Source organism: Ostrea edulis, chromosome 5, assembly GCF_947568905.1.
Source record: "Ostrea edulis chromosome 5, xbOstEdul1.1, whole genome shotgun sequence".
Lineage (NCBI taxonomy): Eukaryota > Metazoa > Mollusca > Bivalvia > Ostreida > Ostreidae > Ostrea > Ostrea edulis.
Genome location: NC_079168.1, coordinates 67242224 through 67254553, shown reverse-complemented (window position 1 = coordinate 67254553; position 12330 = coordinate 67242224). Strand labels below are relative to the sequence as shown.

General features: G+C 35.7%; 1 protein-coding gene across 1 annotated transcript; it reads left to right on the top strand.

Moving 5' to 3' along the window:
- Positions 1-8932: 8932 nt before the first annotated feature.
- On the top strand, positions 8933-9596 carry LOC130054698 (uncharacterized). Its single transcript, XM_056165221.1, has 2 exons — positions 8933-9065; positions 9172-9596. Exons 1-2 carry the CDS (start codon positions 8933-8935, stop codon positions 9594-9596), a joined length of 558 nt encoding a protein of 185 aa, XP_056021196.1.
- Positions 9597-12330: the final 2734 nt, after the last annotated feature.

Genomic DNA, 12330 nt, shown 5'->3' with positions numbered 1-12330 from the left:
TTGACTTATGCTTTTAGAAATTAATTTCATAAGATCTTAAATAGCTAATCAAGCTATTTCAAATAGTTTTGTAAAGCTATATAGCTAACTCAATAGATTGTGCTTGACCTGATTAATGTAAGTAAAGTTCAAAGGGAGATGATTCAGACCCCAGGGTTTGACCAAACTTAATATACAGTGTTTATGTGTAAGTTTGCCAAAACTGTATAAAATTTAAATGCATACTAAGGAATATCAGAAAAATATGTACCAAAAAAAAAAATGGTGAATTTCACAACCCAGGGTTTTGACTCTAGGATGAGTCCAAATTAGTCACATCTTTTAATGTTAGTACACCTATTGTATAATGTGAAGCTTTTCATCAGTGTATGCACTTATGAGGGCATTGAAGTTGTAAAAATACAATTTGTTTCTATACTTTTACTAAATGTTAAAAGTTAGCTTAGATATTCAGAACAGGATTTTTTTTATAGATTTCATAGCCCTAGGGAGTAGTGATAATTTTTTTTTCACAAGTACTCAGGTGACCGATAAGGCCTGTGGGCCTCTTGTTCAAATTAAGACAGATCACAATTTGTGTTAAGTCTCTTTGGACTCGCAATTGACCAACAACACTACCTGTTAAGTTTTGGGAAGTGTAGTTATGATGTAATATCTTTCGTACTCCTGGAGACTCCAGGACTTAAACCACACATTTTTATTAAGTGTTTCATCACTCTTGGACTTTAAAAGTACATAGATGGAAGATTTTTAAACAACATTTTTCTTTCAATATAAATCTTTTTTGTGTTAATAGACAGACATTTGAAGGACCCCCCCCTCCCCCCCTCTCCCCCCCCCCATTTTTTATGACGCAAATTGTGTTTCACTCCTGACATTTTTATCAACAATTTAAGAACACTAAATTATTGGGTTTTTTTGTTTTTTTTTTATTGATATCTCTTAGATTTTTGAAACACACACAACATCATGACACAAGTTATGGTATATCTAAAATCACCCAGACTGTATAAAATGTAAAATTGATTAAATATGCTTTGCCTCATTTTAAAAAAAAAAATCACACTAGACTTTTATCAGCTTAGAATAATTGAATTGATATTTCAGAAACTCTGAAAGAACTGGAAAGTTGAACAGTTCCTATCATCATGATGAGACCGGAGTCTCTTTTTCATGGGGAATGGAGACAGCTATTTCCCACTGACATATACCAATCCAGAGTAGCAGCCATTGTTGTTGACGAATCACATTGCGTGGAACAATGGTAACTGAAACTAATTATTCTTAAATGTGGAATTCATGCATTTACGTTGATAAATAATTCTTTGGTAATGTTATAAACATATAGAATGAGGATATGTTAGGTGATTTCATATAATTATGGGAGGTTAGCAGAGCTAAGGAGCATTTTGTCATCTGCTAACATGCTTGCATTGACAGCAACAGCTTCACCAAGTTCCAGGTTGTCAATAATGAAAAAACTTTGCATGGAGAAAGCAAATGTCTCGTTGGAAATCGTGATAGGAAAAACATACTTCTGAATTGTGTTAAAGCACCTCGCGAAGGGAAAACGGCTTTTTCTTGGCTACATGTAATTGAATGCCTGAAGATTCAAAAACAACAATGCCCAAAGACTGTGATTTATTGTTGCAGTATTGAGTCGTGTTCAGTGTTGTTCAAACTTTTCGATGATCTTTTGAAAGACAATGCATATTGTGGTGTTAAATGTGCAAAAACAAACAGACTATTTGCTATGTATCACCATTCAACGTCAAACAAGTGCAAGAAAATAGTCATGAGTGAATTCCCAAAACCTGAGAGTAAGATTAGGGTAGTTCTTTGTACATCTGCTTTTGGCTTGGGGGTTAATGTTCCTGATATAGATATGGTAATAAACTGGGGAGTACCAAGATATATTGAGGAGTTTATGCAAGAATTTGGGAGAGGTGGTCGATATGGTAGGGAAGCCATGTCTATTTTATATTACCATGGAATGGACATCAGCAAAACTGCAACAGATGATAAAATGAGGTCATATGCAACTGTTGACACATATAGGAGGGTTCTATTGGAATACTTCACACCAGATGTTGCCAAAACTTTACCAGTACTTCCAAAACATTTGTGCTGTGGTTATTACTTTCGTACATGTGATTGTTTAAATTGTCCAACACTGCATCATGCCCCTCTCTCTGACTTGGAAGATGATATTGCTTTGTGTTCCGTAGCCTCAAAATGTGACTTAGTGATTTGTCGTACTGTGGCTGAATCCCAGTGCATCCAAATACATGCAAAACTTAAGGAGTATAGAGAAACCTGTCTAGAGGATAATGTTCCATCTTTATTGAATGTTGACATTCTAACTGGACTAAGCAATTCATTAACTGATTCCATTGTAAATAATGTTCACGATATAGGTAGTGTGGACGATTTATTGTCAGAGTACATATTTGACAGACATCTTGCAAGATCAGTGATGGATATTATTGATGAAGTTCTTGATGATTGATTTATTTGCCATAGTTTCATTTTCAACTGGCCCCAACATTTAATACATGATGATGAAATAACTGGTCTACATTTAGTCCAGGTTAACAAGTAAAGGGTCCAAGTAGATGTTGATTCAAAGTGCTTTAGAAGGTCTTTATCTCTGATAAATATGTATACAGTAAACAGAGAAGTAACATTGATGATTTTCTTAACTTCTGGTATTATTCCTAATTGTACACCCCATTTCCATACATGTGATGCAAAGCACTGTCTCAATAAACATTCTTATCAAAAAATGTATGTGTATTGTTTGAGAGGCTTACATTCCACAGTTGTTTCTCTGATGAACGGACTGACAGACAAATATATTAGGTTCGTACATAGTTTGATCTGGTCTGGAGGTTATAAAACGTTTCCATACTCAAGCTCCAACTCCGTGCTCTAAATCGTGCTCATACTCAAAAATGAAGGTTATAAAACTTTTATAAAATCATTCCCATACTCAAATGGAGTACATGCTCAAATTTGTTCAAGTTTGCAGGGAGTTTGCCCGGAGTTGTACTCAAAACAAACATGGCTGAGTATGAGTATAGTACAAGTTTTATATTATCTACAGGCCCGGAAATCATCTTAGAACAAACATCAGCAAGGCATTTCAATATGCAAACTTGATATACCCATACAAAAGAACAAAATGTATTATGGATATACAGCTCTTCTTTTTCATAAGAGCATATTTTTACAGCAAAGTAAAATTCTCAGAGTTAACATGTTTAGAGCTAATTTTACTCTAAAGTGAAAAAATAATTCTACACAATTTTGCACTAGTGTTCAGCACATTTATCAAGTCAGTTAAAATGCATACTTTCCATTTGAATACTCCAGTTTCTTGTCATTTAACCACTGATGAAGGACTTGTGAATCTACATTATGGAACATGTCAAACTGTTCATTGAAAGAGTCATGTCGCCTACCACTAATGACAGAAAATACGTCCTCATTTTTAACTGGTTCACAACAGCTCTTATATCTTGTGTTTTATCTCTTTGTGCATGAGCAGTTCCTCCTGGGTGAACACCAATTTCTCTTTCCACTTTTCATTCACATTATGACAAAACATTGCCTATTCTGTATACAACTTCCCGTGTTTGATTTGGTCCTAGTAATTTAACTCGGCCTTTTGCGTACTTGTTGAGCAACTCCATCACGTAATCGCCATCTAGATTTTGATCCTTTCCACGAGACAAATGTACAAAACGGTTACAAATAACCTGAAGTCTTTGCTTTTCTGTGAAGACTGCATTCACACCAGCTAAAAGAAGGAATGATTCAAGTCTGTATTTTATCTTGTGTGATAGGTCATACACTAACAGGGCATATTTCCAGTGCCTTATTTGTCGAATGCCATCTACGCTTCTGGTGGTCAAAACAGAAATTTTTCTCAAAAGTCCGTATTTGGTTACATTTGTTGCATAATTATACACACCATCATCAGTAACTAGCCCCTCAATGTCATTCTCATTACCCTCAATCCTATTCACTGTTACTGCTAGGCTGTTCAAGAAAAACATGTCCACCATATCCCCAACTATTTTATCCAAAAGTCTCCTTTTTGAACCTTCATCAGCTAGATCAGCAAAGTAGGGATTTTTGGACATGGGTCTTCAATATTTGACATGTCAAATGCTTTCAAAGCTGCTGCAATCACATGTGCACTTGTCACTAAATCAATGAAAGATCCAACAGCATGATAATCGGCACTCACGTTTTGACCACATTTCTCCTATTGGTGGCATTTTTTAGTTGGTATAACGTTCCTGCTTTTCTTGCACTGGCTGTTTTGTAGAATCTATCCATCATTGCCTGAAAAAATGTAATGTTTTAAGCAAGACACTCCAATGAAATAAACAAGAAGCCCACAGGCCATCTTGATCACAAGAGTATTAGTAAATAGAATCACTTTCCAAAACATGCCAAAGGACTGAAATTCCTATAACAATTTTTCCTGTTGTGCATATCAAAGCTAAATCCTAATATTATCTTTGTATATAAGTTATATCAACATTATGTAACAATTTTGGTTCTAAATAAATACAGAATAACAAGTTATACGCTTTATTTCATGCGTCGATATGCATAAACACAGAAAATATGTCATCCAAGCGGGGACAGTGTCAAAAGTAGTTCGGACCGGAAGTGCTTTATCTCACTTTAATATACACCACACGTATGAGATAAACTATTTGTAACAGTATAAATATTGTAACATAGTCTATGTTTTAGAAAGTAATTTGCAATTTATGGGTGTTGCTAAAACGCGGAACGGAAGGGAATATATTTTATGCAATAATGTTATGAGGAGGTCAGTATTTTGTAAAATAAAAGGCCTATTATGAAAAGGGGAAACATAAATTATAGAGAGAACGAGAAGTCATCCACAGAATCCACCTTTCATATTTTAATACCTCATACTAATGCACTATTATGTATTTTAAAACGGTGGATTTTGTGAATGATAGTACCAAGAGGCGCTTGCTTAATATTTTGAACAGTATGTTTTAATAGAAATATTAAGCAAGCACCTGTTGGTACCATCCATTTTCCCGGCTTTGTCACCCCCCCCCCCCCCAGATTGTTACAATATGTTGTTTCACAAATGAAGAATAAGATTAACATACTGAGAAAGACTTGGAGTATAATTGAACCCCTTTCAAATTCTGTTACATAAATAATAAATCAAACACAAGATGTTTAACTTGTTGACTTAATAAGACCATGAATTATAGTTGTTTTATACATATCACACTCCCTGTACAGACACATACACGGTATTATGTGTAAATACATGTACATGTGCGTTCATGACGTTTTGACAAAGGGGGCATATAAACGACGTGTGTTCTTTTCATTCTCTACCCATAGGTATCACTGCTCGCTAACACCTTTGTCAATGACGAAATTTCTAAATTCTTGTAAAACTCTTTATGAATTCTTATACACACGTTTAACTTAATTCGCTTAATCAATTTATGATGCAAAATGTTACGATAAAGTTGTTTTATCGCTTGCAAACTATTTCCAAATAGTTGATTTTAATCAAAATGAATCTTTTGTTCCCGATATCTACATTAATCTTTCACATTCTTCAATTTCGTTCCGCGTTTTTGCAACACCCGCAATTTTTGAGATAGGCATTTCAGTCAATTCAAAGCGTGATTAATTTCAAATATATAAATAAACAGTTTTCTATATACATGTACTTCTAGTACTTTTCGACTAGAAGGTCTTTTTCCAAGCATATAATTTCATATCTCAAGAACATGTTGTAAATATTAAACCATAATTTCCTAAGTATTCTAAAACCATTTCTGAAGTTGTATAGTAATCAAACCAAAACATCTGAAACAGATTAATTTGCCTTGCTATTCAACACCCTTGTTATGGTCGGGTATACACATTAGTTTCAGAGATTGTATTTGTCCAAAAACACTTCTAAAGACCTCTCATATATCAAAATGTAATGTTAATAGTAAACACTTTGGTCTTTCATATACATTGTATATAAAAGTAAATGCTGTGAGAGGAGTTGATTACGAACAAAGGTACCGTCTATTGAAGACATGCTTAAAAAATGGCGAAGTTCAACTACATCTAATTTCTTTTAAATGTCTGATCACTCAAAAGGCGCGGGTACATCTTCAATGTACCCATAACAACTGTATAAAGTTTGAGGAACGTCAAGTTAGAGGTGTGAGAGGAGTTGATTACAGAAAGTAGGTACCCTATTACAGGGACGCCCGCCCGTCATTCGCCATTCTATTAGCTAGTTTTCATGATGTGCCTCCAGGCCAAAAATAGGAGATGCAAGTGTACCAAGTTTGATGTCTATGAAGCAAAGGGTTTTAGTCCAAATCCATATAGTGGTCTATCACAATATTTTCTTAAGTTCAGAGTAGTTTGACCTCAATACAAATCATTTACATTGTAAGGGCTACTAGTAGAGATTTGAAGATATTGAGCAGATATCAGTTGATCTATCGACAGACCCATGGACAGGTGCAAACCAATATCCTCCCTTTTTTCAGTGGGGGATTATCTTGGTGTAATTGCAGATGAAAGACGAAGATAACGAACAGCAATCAACCCCATAACTTTCATAAGGAATACAATATAAAGAGTTGGGCAAACACAGACCTCTGGACATACCATATCAGATATATTTTAGTAGAGTTGCACAGTATGTAACGGGCTAAAGTTAAGGCGGGGCCACTAAGCATAATTGCCCACTTTGCACCAGCTAATTGTAATTTGAAGCTTAGAGAAGGAATCGAGCATTCGTACCTTATTTGAAACTACTCACGCATACTGTGTTCACATTAGCTACGCATTTTAACTCTGATACTGGTCGACTACAGGACCAGTCACTATATTAAGTTACTAGTCCTGTACCAGATTTATCTGTCTTTCTTGTGACTCAAGATAAAATGTAAGATATTCGGTCTGTATATTGCCTACAAGGTTTTCCAACAAAGTGATACTGCAACCTTGACCTTTGATCTTCAAAAGCAAAAGGCTTCCTCCACTTGATATGAAGAGTATGTGTACGAAGTTTAACAGTCCTAGTCCTAATATTTCAGTCTGTATTCTGCCTACAAGGTTTACCTATTAACTGATACTACAGTCTTGACATTTGATCTGGAAAATTAGCCTCTTCCTCTCATCATGGTTATTAAATGAACCAATTTGCAATATCCTGGAGCTTACGGTTAAGTTTTTCCCTGTCTACAAGGTTTTCTTAATAAGTAACACTACGACCTTAACCTTTCACTTCTGATCTTGAAAAACAATAGGCGTCTTCCTCCCATCATGGTTATCAAATGTACCAAGTTGCAATATCCTGGAGCTTACAGTGCGGTTTGTATCTTGCCTACAAGGTTTTCCTAATAAGTAACACTACGACCTTGACCTTTGACTTCTGACCTTAAAAAACAAAATGGCATCTTTATCTCATCATGGTGATCAAACATACCAAGTTGTAATATCCTGGAGCTTACGGTTCAGTTTCTGCCTTAAAGGTTTTCCTATTAAGTAACATTACGACCTTGACCTTTCACTTCTGACCTTGTTAAAAAAAATAAGCATCTTTCTCTCATCATGGTGATCAAATATACGAAGTTGTAAAATCCTGGAGCATACGGTTCGATCTGTATCCTGCCCACCAGGTCCAGACAGACAAACGGACGCACGACACCATACCATAATACGTCCCTGTCGACATGGGGTGCTGACTCCTCCTAGGCACCTAATCCCACCTCGGGTATATCCAGGGGTCCTTGTTTACCAAATTCTCTATTTTGTATTCTTTAAACTATTTATGAGATTGATCACTTTGTTATCTTCACCTTTTATTATCCACATCATTGTAGAAGATGAACCAGAGAGAGAGAGAGAGAGAGAGAGAGAGAGAGAGAGAGATCAGCATTTAAAAAAATTGAAGTGTAGTAGCAAGTGAATGCAATTCTGTTATCCTACATATATATATATCAACAAATTTTACTGTTACATAGATTGTTCCAACTTGGATATGATCATCATTATCATGTTTATGTAAATTGACATGGTATATGTATATACGCTTCATAAAACACAACTTCTAGGTCTTCGAATAGTCAAGGGAGTTTCGTAAATGATTGGAAAATTTAACACAATGGTTGTTGAAGATGCTTAGATTTTCAGATTTGCTTTAGCCTACACTCTATGTACGATATTACATAACTTTGTAAACATTTCATGCTACCATTATTTCTATTATACATTTGAAACACAGTGTTGTCATATTTTATCACTTTCAAACCTTCTATCATTAATTTGATTCATTTTTCGGCATCTCAGGAAGACCAAAAAATTAGGGATCGGCACACCCATCTTCCTGAAACCAGGGTTTGTGATCAATCACATTCTTCACAGAGAACAACCCAACATGGCTATTTCAACAAACAAATTTCTGATGCTACGAATTTTCGATTCACATTCCTCTCTGTAACCAACAAGAGAGATATAATTCTGTAGAAAATAACAAACGAATAAACGGTGTCAAAAATCCCTGTTGTTGTGTGTTGTTCTTCGATTGACATTCAACAAAGGATATAATTAGGAAATCATAAGTATTTCAAACAATAGTGCATGCTTTACGAATGATGTAACAATCAAGCGCTGTAGATGTCGCAAATGTGGCTCTTAAAGACTGTACAATAGGTAGGAAATTCTTAATACAATCTCAATAGACGTATAGCATTGTGAAAGGAATCACGCCCATTTTCCTTAACGTATTCCGTATCTTTGGCAACAACAATCAGTTTATGATTGCTGCAGAAACGCCTATACGAATAAACTACTATAAAAGCTGAATGTATGCGTAATGTTCGACATCTGTAGACATTAAATGAAGATGCAGGCCTCATATGTGACATGTTCTATTGTTGGCGATGCTTGTGTTGGCAAAACTCGCTTGATCAAATCGTTTGTTGGCGAAAAAGACGAACAGTATACTCCTACAATCTTCGAGAATTATTATGGTATGTAATCTTCTGTGTTGCATATTTTGAATATATCAATTTAGTAAATATCTTTGCATTAACCACATAGACCAGTATATCTAAGATATTTCTTTTCAAATTGCAGGCGAAACAGTTTGCAAGGGAAAGAAAAGCAGTATTTCTATTTATGATTTACCGGGTCAGCATGACTTTGACCAGATGCGAAGATTTGCCCTGAAGGAAAGTAATATCATCGTCATCTGCTACGATGTTCAGAAAAGAAAATCGTTTGAAAACGCACAATCCGTGTGGATTCCCGAAATTCGACAGTTTCTTGGAAAGTCCATTCCAATCGTTCTTGTAGGGATTATGTCGATGGGGAAAAAACCCAGAAGCGTTTCCAGAAGAGAAGCCATCAAACTCACCTCCCAAATGATGCTCCATGACTACTTTGAGGTTTACTGTGAAGATAATGCTGATGTATCCTCTTTGTTTTCGTGTATTGCAACTATTGCGAAGAAAACGAAGAAACAAAAGTCATCAATCTTTCGACGTATCTTTTTTAAATGAAGTTTGCATTAAAACCGTTAAAGCAGTTCATATGATCCTGAAGATTTTCGTGCGAGCTGGTCCTCTGGTACCTACGTTGTGGAGTGTCGTGGGGAAGGCGACCATATATCCTGGGATGGTGAACTACGCTATACTTTCAGAGGGCTTGAGCCGAAATTGGACCATTGACAAAGACTTGTACGCTTGTGTACAACTGCGTCTAGCACGTTAAACGTGACAGCGAGTCATTGTGAGAAGTTATTACTAAGTATATATATTTACTATGCATAGATAATCAAACTTCGTCTGTGGAATAAAAAATATGAAATTTATATTGTTTCCTAATTTCTTTCATTAATATTGTTCGATCCCGACTATGTAACAAGATGTGGATCTCTTCAAAAAGCTCGGGTTTGTCTTTTTTTTTTCTTTAGGAAGCTTATGATATTCACATGATTTTGAAATGTTTTTGCCTTTGCCATCTTTACAAATGGTAATGATTGACATTTCTCCAAGAACGCGCTGTAATTCTAAACAACGCATGTATGAATACAGAACTACTTGTAACAACAGGGACTTTCGACAGAAGTGAAAATGTAAATAGAAGAAATAAATCGGTCGTGTGCGTTAGATACGGGTACTACATGCTTTCTTCATTGTGACGTCAAATGTTTTGACTGTAACAATCAGAAATGCTGTAGATTTTCAATCTTGGCAGTTAAAGGTCTGCAGTATTATGATAAAGACAAACACCGATGACCATGGCTAAAGTCCACTGTATACGTCCTGGCTATTATTATGAAGTATCACAATCAAGCAGGCGTTAGCCACGATTGATAGAGGTAGCAAAGTTGTAGTATAAATTCTTTGATTTTTTAAAATGAAGGTTAGTAACTGAAATAATGTTTAATGCTAAATTAATGGAAAATTTATACATGTTTATATGGAATATGATTATATAAACTAGGCTGTCCTCCTTAGTGTACTTTCCAATCAATAATGTACGTATACCTGGAAGTTCTTTTCTGAACTTCATGTTTCAAAACAAATAAATCACATGTGCTTTGCATAAATCAAGAGAGAAAGTAACTGATTAAACCATCAGTTCATAACAAAAAAGCCTGAAAAGTTATAATGCAAGTCCATTGAATGTGTTTGACAGCAAGTCGAATGACAATTAAAACATGATGTCCACCTGACGTTGTTAAGCCCCCAGGCCACGACCTCACGGTCACGAAGTACGCGCTCAAACCACTGAGCCAACGCGTCTGATGAGTGAGATGTAGATCATTTAATGACATTAAGATAGCTTAATACCATATCACCGTCACGTAGACCAATAAACAGATGTACAAAATATAAATGTCACCTTACATTTGTGCTCTGAAACCATGCAAAATAGATGTTTTCAAAAGGATCAGGGTAACGAAAATAAAACACCTATAGGGGATTAATTTATGTTTTCCGCCACACTCAACATTTTTCTTAGTTATCTGGTGGTGCTCAGTATTTATTGGTGGAAGAGAGAACCCAGATACAGTGTACCTGGGAAGAGACTCCGACTATCCGAAAGTAAAATGGGAAACTTTCTCAATTACCGGCGCGAACGGGATTCGAATCCGCGCCGACCAGAGGTGAGAGTTTACTTTCGGAAGGTCGATGGTCTATCCGGAAAAAGTCACATCGTTATATCACGTTTCCTCATCTAACCCGTTCATGTTTACATGGGTATTACTTAGAATAGCCCAGTCAGTTGCACCGCATTCGCTGTGATAATTTTAGGTCATGGATCGAATCCGCCTAAAACTACATTTTCGTTTCGCACTTTTTTAAAATATTTTATATAATTATGTGTATTTTCTTTAATAACCTAATTTAAATGCATATCCATTATTTATGTAAAAGGCATTAGAATTGTAAATTTTCCGCCAAACGCAGTCAAGTGGAACAGTCCTCACCATGGTCGATTTTATTTCAAGAAAAATAATTATTCATTCTGCATTACACAACGGAAGCTCATGTGCAACGGGAAAAAAAGAATACCATACAAGAATTGTATTTGTCTGTTCATAACGTCTTTGGGAAAGAGTCCTGTTGTTTGTGAAGTACTGAAGAATCGGTGTATTTTATTGCTGGGGAAAGATGTATATTTTACTGTATTCATTTTTGTTTTATTGTTGCCAAAATTAGATATCTTGTTAAATAAAGTCATATGAAGTAGGGATCTGGCGCGAAAGTCACGAAGATCGGATATATTATATTATGAAAATACGAAATATCATATAGAGCTCAAAATGCGTAAACAAATACATGCGTCGTGTTAGTACATCGTTGTGAGAGGTTTATTAAAATTTACATTATGGCTACATATCAAAGCCGTTAAAACAATTCATTTATTAAGTCTTAAGTGACAATCTAGAACGATTAGTGATGAGCTTTATCTTAAGACTAAAACCAGATCCGGAATTGTTACCCTGAAAGAAAACGTGAAGATACCGAAAAGTGACCAAACGCATAACACCAATAAGGAATACAAATTAAAAGTTGAGCAAACACAGACACCTGGACATACCAGAGGCGAGATCGGGTGCCTGGGAGGATTAAGCATCCCCTATCAACCGGTCACATCCGCCGCGAACCCTATATGTTGATCTGGTAAACGGAGTGATTCGAAGTCAGAATCGGTGTGCCAACAATTGGTATGAAAGGCAGCATATGACCCTAAGCAGGTTGTAATGACAAACTAGATCATTAT